Raw genomic sequence first — 17,629 nt, forward strand, 5'->3', positions numbered from 1 at the left:
GTTACTCAGGAGGTGGCAACAGCAAAACTGAAGTGCAGATACTCCTCACACCCACGGGTACAACACCAGGTTAATTGGAACAGCTTTCAGCAAGGCTGTGGAGACATTAGCCTCTAGCAGGGGGAAAGGGCACGTAACTTCTGCAGGGAGTTCAGGCATCTCTGCACTGAACATTTCATCATGGCCAAATTCATTTAAACATATATATTCATATTACTATATATATTCAGTATGGAGTATGTACACACAGAGCTATATACATACATACATGGCCTATCGTAACACCATGTTCACATGAAAAATGAGTTTGGCTTATGATGCACTCACAGTAAATTATTGGTAATGCATTAGTTGGTTCCAAACAATAGTTAACGTTCAGTTTATTCACATACATGTGTAGTATGACAGTTTCTGTTAAGAACAGAAAGGTTAGATCACTGTACGTTCAGATAACAGACAGAAAGAGGAGCCCTCCTTAAACACACTTGAGAGTGTACTGTCCTTCATTTACAACCCCATGTATTGAGTTGTGTATGGAAGTGAAGGCAGGACAAACTTGTGCTTGAAAACTTCAAGAGGAAAAAACACTTTATATAAATAAATGCATGGAATTTATATATTTACAATACATACAGCATATAAATTATTTTATAATTAATCCAAAACAAGGTACTATGGTACACTGACAGCCAGCTGTGCTGAATCTTGGACTTATTTTTCACGAGTAACATCAAGACTAACCATGGGAGGTCTCTGGTTGACCAAACAGCCTAGAATGGCTTGGGGCATACCATGGCTTAGTTCTGAAGCAAAGCTTTTTGAGTGTTACGCTAAACTGAAGACTGTACTGTTAACAACCTGCTATGTGCAAATGGAAGGGGCATGTTTTGTGTTCTTGATGTGTCATAAATCACCCATCAACCAGGAAAAATAATGTTTCTGGAGAATCTCTGGAAACATTTCAATGTCAGTAAATAGCCATTTATAGATACCTTCAATTTTAAGCATGCAAATCACTACTAATACTACTGCCTGTGTAAAGAGAAACTCAGAAACGTGGACTCTATGTACATGAGCCCAATCCAGTAAATGCAAATTAGGCTCCTGGGCTTTGGCCACATCCATTCTCTTCCTCCATAAAGAGCTCAACTTGCCAGCTACGCAGTGCTGACTTTTCAGAGAAAATATAGACCGCCAGTATTGCTGCAGATACTGTGCTCATTTCCCAACGTCATATAAAACTCTCCTTGTGCTGGAGTGGATCAGATGTTACACGTTCCCCACGCTGTTTAGCGGCATCCAGCAGCTTCGAGAATCAAGCCTTTAAAAAGAAATGGTGAAGCCACATCTCTGGAAAGTGGCTTCTTTCCTGCGCTCATGCTGCTGTTGTCTTTTTTCAGAAAGCATCTTCACCCTCTGCAATGTCAATGATTGTGTGAAGCAAGTCTTCAAAAGTCGGGCGTCCCTCTGGTTTCTAAAAATAAAAGCATGCACAGCTATGATCAGAAAGCAACAAAGTTGTGTTGGTTTTGATAAATTATTGGTCTTGCTATCACTCCGTGGTAGTGAATTCACCATTTCATTAGATGTGACATGCAAAAATATTTCCTTCTGTGAATTTTGGATGTGTCGCGCATCACCTTTTTCTTTATGCTTTGAAAAAGCATTAATAGTTGTTGCTGGACTACATCCTTTATATAATTCTTTACTTTGCATAGTGCTACACTTTGTCATTTTTCTTCCTCATCCCTACCTTCCCCGTTGAATTGCTCCAATCTTTCTTTACGCAAGTTGTTCACGCTCCTAAAAATTTTAAGCGTCATTCTCTGAAGCCTCTTTTACTTCAACGGTATTTTTTTGACTCCTAAATGAGACTGCGTCATAGACTTATGCAATGGCATCCTTCATCTACTCTACTTATTTTCTATGCAGTTCCTTATGTGTCATAACATCCTGTTTGTTTTGTTTATTTACAGCAATATGCTGAGGTAGTCTCTTTGCTGACCTTGCTGACAGAGTTTAGCATTTTCTGAATGTCTGGGTAACTTTCACTCTTTTTGTCTATTTATCAGCCCCTTTAGATTTGTGTCACCTGCAGAACTTTGAAGCCTCAGTATTCACTACCCTCTACAAATCATTAATAAATTTATTAAATGAGGACTGAGGTACCTACAGTTAATCATGTTTATGACAAAGATTGACAGTATCTTTCACAATTCTTTGCAAGATTCTTTCTCTCCCACGTGATGACTGCTTAGATTTTATCGTTAATAACCCCTGATGAAATCAATAACTTTTTAATCAATTCACTGATGTTCATATAAATCTTATAAATACAAATCAATATTCAAAGAGCATTAACAAATAACTTGTCATTATCTTCCAGGTAATTTATTATTCCATTTTAATGACCATTTCAACCAGGTTATCAAGGACAAACAAAATTTAATGATTGTTGTTTCGTGGCTCCTGGGAACAGCTTTTTTGAACTACAGACATATTGGTCATTCTGCGCCCCCCCAGGCCACTGTTGTTTTTAATGTATTTTTTTTCTGCATAAACCAACTGGTTTGTAAGTTTTAGACCTCCACCAGTTGGTCTGATGACTAATTGCTCTCTGTTCCAGCACCTTCTCCTCCAAGAAGAGTGTCAGACAGCATGTCATCTTTATTACTGGAAGAGCAGTTTTTCCCCCAGCATCCTCCTAGTGGCAAACACTAACTAGAAATCAATCATCTACCACTTTCCACTCTTGGTTTCCTCGATTGCTCTCTCAAAATTAGAGGCATCTCATTAAATGCACCTATCCTTAGAGACTTTCTGCTTTAATAATACAAAACCTGTTTTATACTTACTTAGTTGATAAAGTATTAAATTTGGGTTTGCTGCTCCTTTGACCTCTCTGAAAATTGTACAGTCAGTATTTTTCTGGGTTAGGAGGACTAAAAGCACAGTGTATTTTTATCTTTCTTTATAAAACTTAGGATTTGTAGTTAGATTCAACTGCAAATTAATCTAGATTTCCTTTATCGTCAAGTATGCAGTATTCCTTTAAAAATATTTTCAGTCACTCTGGCATGTTTCTGTAATAATTAATAAACTGAAGCAACATAAATTCAGATTCTCTACCTCTGGGCTGTCCTGACTGAATTCTTTTCTGCTAGGAGTATTTGTACAAATATAATCATGACCAGCACAGCTTCAGCAATTATTTCATTTTGTTACTAAATGCCTTTGTACTTAATCTGACAGTCCGTTTATTTCACAGAAGTTTCCTTGGTGGTTTTTCTTACCACAGCTCTAGTTTGGTTGCAAAGCAGTGGGAGATCTTTGTCTTAGCAATAAACTCATGAAGAGCTGAGCAAGCTCGACAGTCAGAATGCTGCAATGGGTATTAAATGCTGTTACTAGATTGACCTTTTTTTCCAATTCAAAAACAAACAAAAAAAAGTATATACCTCCTGCCAGCACATCATCATCATTTCATACACCTGCTTACAGGCTAGTTTGGGCCGATACAACCGATGTCCTTGGCTAACCATCGTTACCACTTCATAGTTGGAGCTTTTTTCAAAGGGCATTTTTCCTTCCGTAAAGACTTCCCACATTAAAACACCTAAAAAAAAAAAAAAGGAAAGAATCATTAAGCAAATAACTTCTTAAAAATGTATGTTTATTTTGAGCCCTGGGCTCAGAATTTCTGATGGATAAATAACTTGAGATCCATATTCTTGAAAGTGTTCACATGTGTCATCGCTAAAAACATCTTATTCTAGTAGCATGGGGTTTAATAAATAACAGTTCTAACGGTCTCTGTGGAACTTTATGCAAGCACAAAACCATGGCAAATGGTTTCTCCGAGCTTCTTCTCAGATGTCTGAATCCTTCCCAATAACTGGACCTTAACTGCTATTGATAAAACATAAAAATAGCACTTTCTTTCAATGATGAACGTCTTACCGAATGACCAGACATCTGACTTGCTGCTGAATCGGCTATAATTAAAAACTTCAGGGGGGCACCATTTCACAGGAAATTTAGCCCCTGAGGAGCTTGTGTATTGATCATCAAGGACATACCTAAAAAAAAAAAAATAAAAAAATTATATCCTTCAGTCAGCCTCCAAGCCTGCAAATTATAATTTAGATTTGGATTTGAATATTAGAGGCTTATAGTGCCACCTAATGGCCATGACCGTTAGCATCACACGATAAAAATTGCTTCTCTGGGGCGGTACTAAGGTTTGGGTCAAGACACTCTCCATTCGTCTTATGACCTGAGAGTCTTCTCTTGTGATTATTAGCTACACAACACAGGTCTAGGCCACCTGCAAGTTAAATGTCTGTACTACAAGAGAAAATGATGCAAAAGCATACATTTCTTGCTCTGTTTCTCACCGGCCATTCTGAGTTCAGATGTCAGGCAACATACAAGCTCAGTAGCACAGAAAGGCAGCAAAAGCCAAGAAGAGTGTGGTCAAACCATGGTGCTTTAACACCTTCCTTGCAGCTGTTGCTCCCCCACCCCCTGCCTCACCCACACAGCACCCACCTGATGTAGCACCCATGGGTGCTAACAAGGGCAGGAAATTAACCCCTCTCCAGGTCTCAGCACCTCAGCTGGCAAGACGCAACTCTGAACCATCTACCCCAAGAGGATCCCAAGCTCGCTGAACAGCCTCTTTCTATCATTTATTTACCAAAATACAGATTAATGAATATTATCTCTGTAGCGTAAACTCTGCTGTCTGAGACACAAGCCTCCTCCATCACCACAAGATTAAAATCAAGATTAAAAGACTTTCACAGATGTTACAGAAAGTTGCTAATAGAAGACCACTCAGACCACAGAGTCAGTTGAAAGCCAGGCCCTCTCATAGTAAGTGCTAGGCATACTTCTCTAGAGAATAAACTGCCTAGCTTTGATTTTCCAGAATTAAAATGAGTAAGGAAAGCAACACATCACCACAGAATGAACAAGTTTTAAAGGCAGCGGAAAAAAATGAACCAAAGAATGTTCCCTAGAGGGGTCAAAAAAGATCATTTTGCTTGTAATTTTGCTGGGCGTGTGTTGCCTTATGGCTAAGTCCCCAAATCCCCACAAATGTGTCTGCACACTCAGCCATACCTCGTCATTCCAAAATCCGACACTTTGACCACTCCTGAGTCACTGACCAAGCAGTTCCTGGCAGCCTGCAAAAAGAATGGTTAGATCTGGGTGAAAAACTTGCAGTCTCTTGCACACAAATCACAATGGTCTAACGAGGACTTTGTCCTCATTGCTTAGCAAGTTCACCAATTTACCAAGTTCAGTGGTGTATTCTCACTCTAAAAGGCACCTGTGCCTTTGCTCTTGACAGTACTGCTTTGACAACTGAAACATTTTGATAAAAATCACCAGAAGAAATGGTCATCTCAAGGGATTCATGAGTGGTGGAAATGGCACCAATACAGAACAGAGATATGCTATTATATCAGTGCAAATAGCTATTAACTCTTTATAAAAATTTCAGAGAGATTTTATTCCATTTCCTTGGGAGAAAGAAACCTCTCATAATTTTCTCTACAGGGCAATTTTAGAGACTTGATTAGACCCTAAAGAGCCAACTTCAACTACTTAGAATTTTCTGCACGAAGACAAGCAGTTATTTACAAACAGGCTGTTTCAAAAAGGAATAGGTAAGCTCAAAAATAAAACATTTAAAGAGGAGTTTACTGCCTAATGGGATGTTACCAGGTCTCTGTGGATAAAGCTGTTTCTCTCCAGGTACTCCATTCCCTCACATACATCTTGGCACATAGTGAGCAGGACGTCTTTACTCAAAACTCCCCGTTTTTGTCTCAGGTAATTGAGAAGGCAGCCATGCTCCATGAACTCTGTCACGATGTAGATAGGTCTCTGTTGTGTGCACACGCCATACAGCTGAACTAATTTAGGATGTGTTAGCTTCCTGAAAAGATAGAGATTGCGTCGCTATTACGTCCTCCGCCCAGTGCTAGCTCTCCACCCCACACAACTGCAAAAATACCACCTGCCCAAAGTGTTTTACTTATAATCAGTAAACGGCATCTGAGGCCTAGAACTGGCAAGCACACAACTCACATCATTACTTTAGCTTCTTCGATGAAATCCTCTTCATACATCGCACCTTCCCGAATTGCCTTGATGGCCACTTTATACTGTGCCCTCCATTTCCCGAGGCGCACTACGCCGAAGAGACCGCTCCCCAGTTCTCTCATGAACGTCAGTTCCGAGGGATTAATTTCCCACTTCTCTATAAAATAAAACAAACGAGAGCCCATGACTGCTGTTCTAGGGAACATACCAAACTGGTAGGTGATAGGGAGGAGGAAAGGGAAATGCTGGATTACTAGCAAATCCGGGAATTTAGGAAGAAAACATCTTAGAATTAACTTGAAAATAGAGCATTTCTGTGTCTCACAAAACAAACAAAATTTTAGCTAGGCATAACCTTTAAGCAGCTCCTGACCAACAGAAGGCAAAACTTAAACTTTCCTGAAGCCAATAATTACATGCTGGTATTATCAGACTTGATTTCAACAAGCTGCCATCATAGGAAGTTGTGCCAGTGCATAGCAGCTGCTCACATCACCTGATGTGCCATGCTTAAAAGAGGTTATTCCAAAATTTAAAAAAAAAAAAAAAAAGTAACCCCTCTGCAAAGATCAAAGGAGCCAAGATTGAGTCAGAGGTCTGGAGGCTTATGAAGGAGCCAAAGGCACAGCTCTTTAACTGGGTAGAGTTCAAGGTGCCCACGAAAGCATGGAGGATGATGCCGAATTCCCCTGGAGCAGCGGTGACATGTTCTGCTTCTCCTCACTTCTGCCCTTGGCACCACACACCTACCACCAGCCCTCATGCCTCTGCACGCTGATCCTCTGAGCAAGGGTCTCCAAGGTGCAACTTGGACCCGTATAAGTTAGTACAGGCAATCACAGTACAAAATTAGGTCTTTTCAAAATTTTTAGAAAATCTTGTGGCAACTTACATGTATAAAATCATTAGAAAAGCTATGTGCAGATTAATATAACACGCAATTACCGTAGCTGAATCCTGCCGTTGTTGGTGCTGTGGTCTTCTTTGGGGTCACTGGGTAACGCAGCCTGGTAACAAGACCTGAGGTTCAAAGACAGTTCAAGAGACACAGCTTACTCCTGAAATAGTGCCAGGCAGCAAATCAGCCACTTCTTCACTGCAAACTGCAACACTGATTAACAACAAGCTTATTGTTATATATAGCTTTGACCCTATTTCTGCTATTGCGTTGTTTTGACTACTCAAAGTGGCTACAAGAGGTACACAAGAGCACTCGCTGCACCTAACTTGCTGCTGCTTCTTTACTAGTGAAAGATGGATACCGATATATGAATACATATTTGTGCATTACAGTTATGCTGGCACCAACAAAGGCTGAGGACCCCTTTCAGATCAGAAAGATTATCCAAAATGCATACTCTCAACATTACTTTTGATCATTTCTGTTTCGCACATACAAATCCCAGCAGTTTCATGTGGGGATTTTACATACGCAAAATAAATGCTGCGTGTTAGCTGAATATTCTCCTAAAATCTTGCCAAAACTCAAAATACCATAAGGTAAAAGCAATAAAGCAATTAAAAAACAAGTAGTAAAATCAGTTATAATAAATGGAAAGCAGGGTTGTGTTTTGGGGCATATTTTCCAGAAAGGCCTTTTCCAGAATATCATCAGGAAATGCCAGGTCTTCTGAATTAGATATACACATCTAGAAAACATCGGTCACGAGAGAAATTTATGCACAGACTGGACTTGAAAAAAATATACTGTATTAGTATTTTTGCCTTGCACCTGATTCCTAAACTCTCCCCATCCCATCATACAGTGGGCAGACACCAGCATCAGCCATCAGCTATAAGTCCGAAGTGTCTAACCTTTACAAAGACTCACCTTTAGGGATTTTCTAAAGAACAAACTCTTCTTCTCCTCACCTGTTTGCTATACAGGCAGATTAAATCATGTTAAGTGGTGCTGACTCGCAGGCAAAAAGCTAGTGCCTGGAGCCTACTCTGGGGAAGTACCATCACTATCCATCTGCTGTGGGTTACAGGCAGCTGATGGAGACACGATGTGCAGCTAAATGAATGATTTTTCCTGACTCGATACAGCTGTTCTTCTGTTACTCTGGGGACAGGAACATATTTATATATTTATATATATATTTATATAAAAACTTTAAAATTATTGCCTGTATTGAAAAAAATGTGAAAACGCGGTGTCTCATGACTTCCCTGAAAAAGAAGGCTCTATAAAAACCTAAAACCCTTTAATTAAAACCCTAAAACGCCTCACGCTCCTTTTCAAAACAGCCCTAAGTGACAGAAAAAATCCAATTCATCTACCTGCTGCATTGTGTTTATGATACTCAATTATTTCTGGAATGGAGTTAAAGAGATGTTTTTCTGCGAGGTAGTACTGCTTCGGTGACGTCACTGTTTCTTTTATATGGTAGTGTCTTATTCCTGATGAACCTTCTCTGGAAAAATAATAATAACAATAATAACAATTAGCAATAATACAATGTCATTTGTTGTGAACTTTTTTAAGAAGAGCACGCAGACAAGGAAAAGGAAACGGAAAGGGCCGGCGTGGCTGCCCAATGTCACATGCTGCAGGAACAGCTTGAATATCAGAGATCCCACGCACTGGTGACTCGCCTTCGGCTCACACCAAGTTGGAGATTAACCCATAAAAGATTAATTTTCAGCCCAGCAAGCTCCATGATCCAGCTCACCATACACCAATGCAAACACTTGGGCTGGCAGGTGGGAACAGACCAAACAGGGTGGCAAAACGAGGTGGCCTCCTTTGAGTGGCAGTTCAGGTCTACTCTGGATTAAAGCAAACACAACCTCACCGCGGAATCGAGTAAGCTCATTTTAATCACCCGTGTTTCCTATCACAGCACCCCTCGTTTCTTTGTTGGGATCTCTCCTGGGCTTTCCTCCAGCCCATGGATTTGGAGACATGCAAATGGATTTGGACGAGACAAGGTGTGCAGAGCAGCTGCAGAAACTCACCCTCCAAATTTTGTATAAAGGGAAACTGTATACAGGCCAGGCTGACTTGAGTCCCTCACCACAAAACCACCTTCTTTATCCTAAAATGCAAGCACGTTGACAGTTTAGTACGAGCAGTTTTAAGCTGCATGTCTCTTCTACTCGTTCTGTGATTTACGTACGCCAAAATAAGCATTTATTTTAACAAAAGAAGTGACTTTACATGAATTTCATGGTTAATGCTGTGAGGCTGCTGTACTCACCTCGTTTCTGAGGAGCTGCTCTGCCTTGCTTCTGTTCAGGTTCCTGCTGTACCACCTGCAACACAACTTCTGTGTTTGTAACCAAAACTTCTCCAAACATACAACTTTGCTTGTGACCAAAACTTCTCCAAACTGCATGATCTCCGTACAATGCTTAAAGCAAAGTAGTGCAAAGCTACAGATTCAATAATTTTACAGTAACAAAGCTCAACAACTGAACTTTAGTTAATGTACAAAAATCAGTCTCTATTACATTGTGCAGTCATCCCATAAGTATGCCCTGAAACAAAGCCAGTGAGTTCCCACAGAAGCCAATAAACTTCAGGTGACGGAACTAATTTTTCAGGAAGAATGCTCTGCAAACGCTCACAGGCTGATGGCAGCAGTCGCTCTGAGCGGCAGCCCGCGGGCAGGCTGACAGCCCCAGGGAAGCCGCTGCCTGCGCACCGCTCGGTCGAGCCGCCTGCGGAGCTGGCTGCCAGACTGCTATTTCATTCAGTAACTTCACGGTTCTGATTTTCCAGAGAGGACCCCACCTACCAAAGAGGAGGTTGAAAGTGAATTAAATGTCACGGCTGCGCATCCCCGAGCTGGGTGCTGCATGGGCAGGTTAAAGCAGCCATGGAAGCACTGACATTTCAGCCAGCTGCAGCAAATCATATAGAAAGGAAAAACACGCAGCATGCAAATGGTGTGCTGCAATGGCTTTGAGCTATGCTGTTGCAGCAGTAAATGAGCAGGGAAGTGGCACAGCAGCCTCTAATCAAGTTCTGCTGTTCCCGAGATAGTGGTTTCTCGCAGCTGGCAGGTGACCTGGAGTAATCCTCCCTGGACTACAGGGTGACTCAGAATTACGGCCCCAAGGTAGTAAGGCACAAAGTGGCTGGACCAGATAAGGCAGCCCAGTTCCTTCCTTCCCTTTCTGCCAGCCCCGCAGCCCAGCCCAGAGCAGGGCAGGGCTCTTAGCAAGAGCCTTGGAGATGAGAAAGCAACGAAGAACACGTAATTCCCTCCAGTGAAGCCGAGGGCAAAATCCCAGAAGAAATTCTACCTTCTGTCAAAACACAGCAGTAGGAGCCATACGAGGCTGAGAGTAGACGTTTGGAGCTACTAATGTGGTTTTGTAAACTGGTTTTAATTATTATTTCCTTACAGCTCCATTTTATCTAAAAATCATAAAACATGTCAAGCTCTCAGGCACAACAGTTTATGCTGTACTAAAATTTGAATATCAGGAACAACAGGCTTGGAGACTACAGTGTTAAATTTTATCCTGATGTTCTTAAATAAGTACTCCATAATTAAATTGGAAAAAGCATTTTTTTAAAAAAAAAGCTATACTTTTATAGAAGATAAGTTATATGCATACACAGACTTAAAATGCACCAAGTGATAAATTTTCCTGAAAATTAGAGCTGCCTTCCAAAATCTCTGATCTGTTATGTTTACTTTGAATTATTTCCACTGTTTTCTACTCTACTATCTTACTGCCACACACTTTGGGTAGGCATGTCACTTCAATATTAAAAAAACATTTCCTTTAAAATTTCTCTTTGCCTATCCAAGAACTGGGAGCAGGGTTTTTTTGCTTTAATAGTGAGAGCCTAAAAACTACCTGCCTGATGGCCATGTCACTGACTGGACTGCACACTATAAATCACAGAAAAATCAAGGAGAAGAATCAGAACAAATATATGCCTATTCCAAATATTTAAGTTTCATTTCTGAGTAATTGCTATTGTCTGTAAATAATTGTTTTCAAAACTTTAGAAACACATTGTCATTCTTAAAGAATAGGTTTCATGTTACAATCTTTCTGATTTTAATTCAAATATTCACTTACTCATATTGATCAAGGTTGTTGGACTTCTTTCCTGTTACATAGTTGCTTGGAATATATCCTTGTTTTCTAAAAAAAAAAAAATGTAATAGGCCATCTGAGTGAAAACGTAAAATTGCATGCATAGAAGACAGTGTTTCATTCTGCTAATTATCAGAGGTCCCTCGCTGTAATTTATTTATTACTGACCCGCCCACTCTACCGCTGATTATACAGAAACTAATTTTCCGCATCAGCATTTCCACATTAACTTTCAGTGCACCTGGAGAAGTGACACGGGCAGCAGAAGTGCCCAAGAAAACCAGCAGAAGGGGTGAAGAAGAGTGACCCTCTGCTGTTTTGTCACTTCTGCGCTCAGAGGTCCCAGTAAGTCACTGGAAATAGGTTTGGAGCCTGCCGCAGCCTGACAACTCACAGTTACCTCTAACATATTGCAACAGGGACCTGATAAATATTGAAGTATGGACACCTTCACCTTTAAAACCACAGGGAAAAAATTTAATCCAGGGAATGTAAAGTTGTAGCCAGTCATTAAGGCATCTCACTGCAACTCTCTCTCAACTCATTCAAAGATTTCCCCTAATGATCCAGCTATTAAATAAGATGATGATTATTCAGGTCTGGAAGTTAGAGCCTGCTGAGCTGAGCGTTAACCATATTGCTCTCTAATGAGGTGTTCCCCAGGGCAGCGGGAGTACTGTACCAGTCTAGTGAGGTTTTTCAGGATGGCTGATGCTTTAATTGGGAAACTTTAAACTCTTCAATTGGTTTCTATGTCGGAATAAAGATACGGATGAGATTTCAGGGCTGGGGTCCAAAGGGGGTTCTAATACAGTTATTTGTTGACACACAGTCAATATAAATTACTACAAGACGGAAATAGTCTTAAGAACTTTGTAATGAAAACCAAGGAATTCGTGTTTACCCATGTTTGTCTCTCGCCTTCCACCAGTGAATGTCATTCTTCTCAATCACCGTATATTCTTCACCTTTCTCTAATCTTAAATCATGATGTTCTGTAGGCTCAAAGTCATACATTGCTACCACAATCTCCTCCTCTTTGTTGTCATTTTCTTCAACTGGAGGAGCAGGTGGTGGAGGCCTTCGCTGAAAACAACCCAACGTTACTGTCAGTCCACTCTGCTCCACTCCACCCTGCCCTTACCACGACACCAGCACAAACCAGCTGAGCATCCCGGAGACAAAAGCTGGGATAGTTCTGGGTTGCCCCAGGGGGAAGCTGCGGTGGCCTGGCAAGGGGGCACGCAGAGGGTGACCACCGCGGGTGCTACCCATGGGGCTGGCTCATGCTGAAGCTCTGCAGCTGCCAGTAAAGGGCAGTGCTAGCGGGCATTTGCTTTCTAACCCCCTCTTCCCACCAGCAGCACAGATAGGGCTAATAGGTGCCACTAAATTTCTGTGGGATTTTCTCCAGCCTGAGCTTGAGATAGAGCGTGGTGCCCATTGACGCATACAGAAATAGACCTTTGCTGTAGTACATGGGAAGAATCACAGGAAATCTAAACACCGTCTCAAACCGCAGCAATTATCTATTCAATATTTTAAGACACCACCTACCACATTTTTTTCTGGCATTGGGGAGGGCAATCTCATTACACCTAGAAACAGAGAATAGGAAAGGATCTGTGTCTATCCATTTAGCTATAAATTTAAAAACCGAATAAAACATATACATTTCAGATGAGGTTTTAGTATCTTAACTAGTCCTCAGGATAATTTAGTAAGTCAGAAAGAAAAGACAGCTCCAGTTAAGTATTAGAAAAACATTGATTAAATATTCTTGCAAAAGCATCCTAAATCAGACGGCAGGCTACATTCACCACAGGATTTGGCAATATCTGTGCCACACCCGAGCGTGCCACGCAGACATCCCTGAATGAGCCCTCAGATGCAGAAATATACGAGAAAATAAAAAAAAAGATAGAGATAAAAAAAGCATATAAAAAGGAAGCAGTGTTCGTGTCACCATGATAATCTAAAGGTCTGTTCTTATCGACATCTGCTCTTCTAAAAAAACAATACTCCCTCTGATCCTTGCTTCGCTAAATAAGGTATAAATTTTCTATGTATTTTTAATTACTTCTTTCAGGCCCAAGACTATTTTTTTCTCCTGTGCTGCTTTTTTCCCCACTCAAAAGGTTGAGCTGTATGTCAGGTTTTACATCTTCCTGATGAATAAGGCTGACCATGAGCCACTGTTTATTCTTCAAGTCTTTCAATGCAACTAAATCCACGGGTTCCCACCATTCCCATTTAACGCCCTGATGTAGGAAACCATCTAGGCACTGCTGATTTCACTGGGAGGTAAGGAATGGCTCAATTCCTTTTCCTACCGCAGAATTTTCATTAAATCAAGGACTAAATAACTACTCTATCCTTATGTAGGACAATATTGCAGTGAGGGTCATGCTTGCACATCTTTGCATGCTACAGCATCCACTGCTGAACAAGCAGAACCTGTGACTTGGATGCTGGAAGGTGCACGTGCCTACGGACGTCACGGTTCATCCAGGTTCAGCATACAGACGTTTACAAGCCCCTAAGAAAATTCAGTCGTGTGTCTGTAAATACATTAAGCCTTCTTGTATCGTCTTTACACTGGTGTAGTAACACCAATGCAACAGAGTTATTATTCTTTTACATAGGTATGTAGAAGTTAGAAGTTAGTTATTAAAATTGAAGAGTTAGCAGGGATTTCCAGCTGGATCTTTTTCATCATCAGGTTTTATCCCCAGTCTGAGGTAAACACTTGGTCAAGTAAGTTTCAGATGCGAAAACAAACCAAGTGAAACAAATTCAGTGACCTCAATGATTCCTTTCAGCTTTTTCTAAGAATTCTTTGGGAAGACAATTCACTGGCTTTTGTATTTTTAACAAAATGCCTGGAAATGAAACAAACACTCTGATTTACTTCAGGCACAGTATCACTGATTCGCTCTGCTCTATAAATTTGCCCAGTACCTAGGGCATTCAGGTGTGATGACAGGATCACATAAAAAAGCAGAAAAATATGCCAAAACAACTTAATGTGAGAACATATGTACTTACTGTTTTCAAAAAGATTGTATTTTTCACAGCCAGGCGCTAATTTTTCTGTCTGTCTGCAGCACTGATAAATTCCCTCTGTCCAGAATTTAGGATGATATTTTACCATTATATTGCTGTTGTTCTTTATTTCTACAAGAAGGAAAAGAACATATATTAAAAGATTAAAAAAAAATCTGCAGGAGGGACATGTTTAGTAAATATTACAATATGTTTGAGAGTAGGCATAATCTTCACTTATTGGCCTTACTACAGCACTCCTTCTCTTAAAGACCTTCTACTGTGTTTACAAGGGTATAATGATAGCAGAGGACATTTTTAGGATAATACATGACTTTATTCCAGAAGAGAGTGCTATACGCCCTGCCTAAAGTGGCCACCCCAGCAGGGCCAGGCGTTTGGTGCAACCACAAAAGGAGAGCCAGGCGCCCACCTGCACCCTGCGAAGCGCTCAGGTAGCTGTGAAGGCCCTGAGGGCTCTGCCTGCCCCTTTTCTTTTTATTACTGCTACAAGTAACTCAATTTCCTCTACAAATAGTGCTCTGGAGGGAAAGATAGCTGACGTCTATCGCTATTCCATGGCACAGCACCTGTGTATGGCTTGAAAGGCTCCTTACCCCCATCCTATGGGCATGCTGAGTTTCAGAGGGTATTCCCCTGCCCTGTAGTCCCAGCCCAGGAATTATTTATCACTTTACAGAGCACCTGCAATTGATGTGGACATTTGATGGTGGCAGAAGGCATTAAGACGTTCTTGAAAGAAACATCTTTACTCACTGTGATAGCATTTATCAGATCACATCTCAGTGGAGATGCCTCCTGTCATTTGACATCAGTGTGAGACCACCATCAGGCCCGCAATGTTGTCTAGATACATTCAAACAAAACTTTTCAGCAATGCCCTTAACTAGCTTGGATAAGCTTTTTGATGATTTACATGTTGTGCAAAAGCAGAGAGTCAAATTCTGATTGCAGCTGGACTTCACAAATTGAATTAAATCAGTCTGGGTGTTTGATACTCCCAGGACCTGTTATCACACGCTGTGTATGCAAATGATGAGCTGGCCCAACACAAAAAAAAAATCGGTGGATGCAAGAGGAGCTCAACCATTTTATTTTTCTAGCTTGTTGTGGGTTGATGCTGGCCAGCAGCTAAACACCCACACAGCCACTTACCCACTCTCCCCACCCAGCAGGACGGGGGAGAGAACAGAAATAGAAAGAGGAAGAGGAGAAAAGCTGTGGGTTGAGATAAAGGCAGCTTAATAAGCAAAAAAAAGAAAAAAACCAAACGAAAAGTGATGTGAAGGCAATTGGTCACCATTTCCCACAAAGCAGACCGATGCCCAGGCAGTCTGAGTAATGCCCAATACAGAAGCCAAAAGAGCCTACCCCCCGTCTGCCTCTCCCCCAGTTTTTAGTGCTGAGCATGACCTTATATGGCCCGCAATATCCCCTTTGGTCAGCCCGGGTCCGCCGCCCCAGCTGTGTCACCTCTTGCCCAGCCCCAGCCTACTCGCTGCGGGGGCAGAGGGAGAAAAAGGCAAAGCCTCCATGCCTTGCAAGCACTGCCCAGCACCAACTAACACACTGGTGCGTCTTCAACACCATTTTGGCCACAAATCAAAAATACAGCACCAAGTCAACTCCATCCCAGCCAGCCAGCTCAATTAAAGGTATCTAAACACGTTAGATGTTAAGTATGAGCTATTTCCATTACCTTCTTTTAGATTCCTCACCCACTGATCCCGGCTTTGTGCACTTGGTGCAAAAATATAAAGCGTGTTAGCATCATATACAACCTGGAGAGAGGAAAAAAAAAAACCAAAATCAAAAAAGACATTCACCAGGTAATATTCATTTATTTATACCTCAGGAAACAGAGGAAACGGAACAGACAAACGACAGTCACATTTGACAAAATTAGTGTCCTCAGCCACAAAATGCAGAAACCGGGAAACAATTAGGGTTTACTATTCATATATGATGCTTTCAGTGGAATAAGGAAGGCTTTTGCAATGGTACGTTATCTTGAGAGTATTCCTTACAAATGTTTGCTTCATGCTTTGCTTTGTTCATTCTTCCCCGTGTGTTTTCTAAAATCAGTTCAGTTTCGTTGCTAAAGCTGCTTCATAATCAGATAACCTTTGTTCCCGGCCATTTCATAACTCCTTGTGATTCTGTACTGCTCTGGGGTGATTCTTGTTTTCTCTTTCTTCACTGCTTGTACTCGTGGAGACCAAGTATTTTCCTGGGAGAAAGGGGCCAGAGTGCCCTCTCTGGCAGCGGAATCCACCCCCGCTCCAATCATTCCCTCTATCGTAAGCAGGCACAGCATCCAACCCCCCATATCTAAACATTTCTTTTTCCCCTCTAAGCAGTTTGTTTTCTATGTTTGAAGTTCACAGTGGAAGAAAATGCAAGTTTTATCTTGATTTTCTTATTCCTATATAATTTAATGATAATTAAATTTAATTTAATGTGAAAGAATGAAGACCAGGAAAATGGGTTGCCAGCTAACCTGTTTCAGAGGAAGACCAGGACAAGGCACTTTCCTTGCACAACCCAAGCAGAGAGGGTGGGAAAAAGGAAAAGACCAAGTGTATGAGGCACAGCTTCCAAGGGAGGGGACTGCAGGGGGAGCAGAGCTTGCTGGGGATGGGTTTTAATCACTGGTCCTGATCCACCTCCCACACAGCCCCCGAGAGCCAGAGAACGGGCTCAGTATTTAGAAGTGACAGTAATTTCAAGCAAGTTACATCCAAATGGCTTGGGGTGGTTGAAAAGATCGCTGTAACTCACATATTTTATATAAAGGAACGTACCTGAAATGGATATTTATTTTGACAGGGAATAATACCGTCACTTTTTACAACTTCTACACATTTAATCCTTGAAATATCCACAGATCCTTTTCTGTATTTTTTCTATAAGAGAAAAGTAAAAAACATTATGTAAAATATAACGGATTTATCTAATTATCTTTTTTTTTCCCAGCAGAGACTTCTTGCTTTCTTTTCCATGTACGACACTGATAGTGCTTTAACTGCAGAAGTAATTTGAAAAGTGAGAGAGGGAGAGTGTATGAAGATCTACACTGGTGAAAGTGCACAGAGTACAGTACAATTGCTTAGTAAAAATTACCGCTTCTTTCTATATAAAGTTTCCAATCAGTTGTCATCATAGGTTTAATCTACTCTTCTTTACAAAAAATAACTTGAGTAGAGATGAAGGAAGCCTTCCCTCTTGCTGATTTTAAATTATGATTAAAACCAGTGAGGAAAATAGGCACCAATGCATCATCTCAGCTGCTCCCTCCCTCTGTGGCTGAAGTGTTTCCACCATTTTGCAGCTACTGCCGTGTTTCACCAAGTTTCCAGAGAAACTGGGATGCTGCTTCTGC

General features: G+C 41.1%; 1 protein-coding gene across 1 annotated transcript in view; it reads right to left on the reverse strand.

The window, feature by feature from the left end:
* Nucleotides 1–321: 321 nt before the first annotated feature.
* TEC (tec protein tyrosine kinase) overlaps nucleotides 322–17,629 on the reverse strand; it is a 34,602-nt gene continuing 17,294 nt past the window's right edge. Inside the window, exons 2-17 of the mRNA XM_009642302.2 lie at nucleotides 17,052–17,153; nucleotides 15,947–16,028; nucleotides 14,230–14,358; nucleotides 12,739–12,779; nucleotides 12,086–12,267; nucleotides 11,164–11,229; nucleotides 9,321–9,375; nucleotides 9,079–9,158; nucleotides 8,401–8,534; nucleotides 7,063–7,137; nucleotides 6,103–6,274; nucleotides 5,734–5,950; nucleotides 5,128–5,192; nucleotides 3,961–4,079; nucleotides 3,459–3,616; nucleotides 322–1,474 (exon numbers count right to left, since the gene is read on the reverse strand). Of these exons, the coding sequence (XP_009640597.1) occupies nucleotides 1,397–1,474; nucleotides 3,459–3,616; nucleotides 3,961–4,079; nucleotides 5,128–5,192; nucleotides 5,734–5,950; nucleotides 6,103–6,274; nucleotides 7,063–7,137; nucleotides 8,401–8,534; nucleotides 9,079–9,158; nucleotides 9,321–9,375; nucleotides 11,164–11,229; nucleotides 12,086–12,267; nucleotides 12,739–12,779; nucleotides 14,230–14,358; nucleotides 15,947–16,028; nucleotides 17,052–17,153 (1,755 nt within the window). The 3' untranslated portion in view covers nucleotides 322–1,396. The remainder of the gene's footprint in view (nucleotides 1,475–3,458; nucleotides 3,617–3,960; nucleotides 4,080–5,127; nucleotides 5,193–5,733; nucleotides 5,951–6,102; nucleotides 6,275–7,062; nucleotides 7,138–8,400; nucleotides 8,535–9,078; nucleotides 9,159–9,320; nucleotides 9,376–11,163; nucleotides 11,230–12,085; nucleotides 12,268–12,738; nucleotides 12,780–14,229; nucleotides 14,359–15,946; nucleotides 16,029–17,051; nucleotides 17,154–17,629) is intronic.

This window comes from Egretta garzetta, unplaced genomic scaffold (genome assembly GCF_000687185.1).
Source record: "Egretta garzetta isolate BGI_Z169 unplaced genomic scaffold, ASM68718v1 scaffold557, whole genome shotgun sequence".
Lineage (NCBI taxonomy): Eukaryota > Metazoa > Chordata > Aves > Pelecaniformes > Ardeidae > Egretta > Egretta garzetta.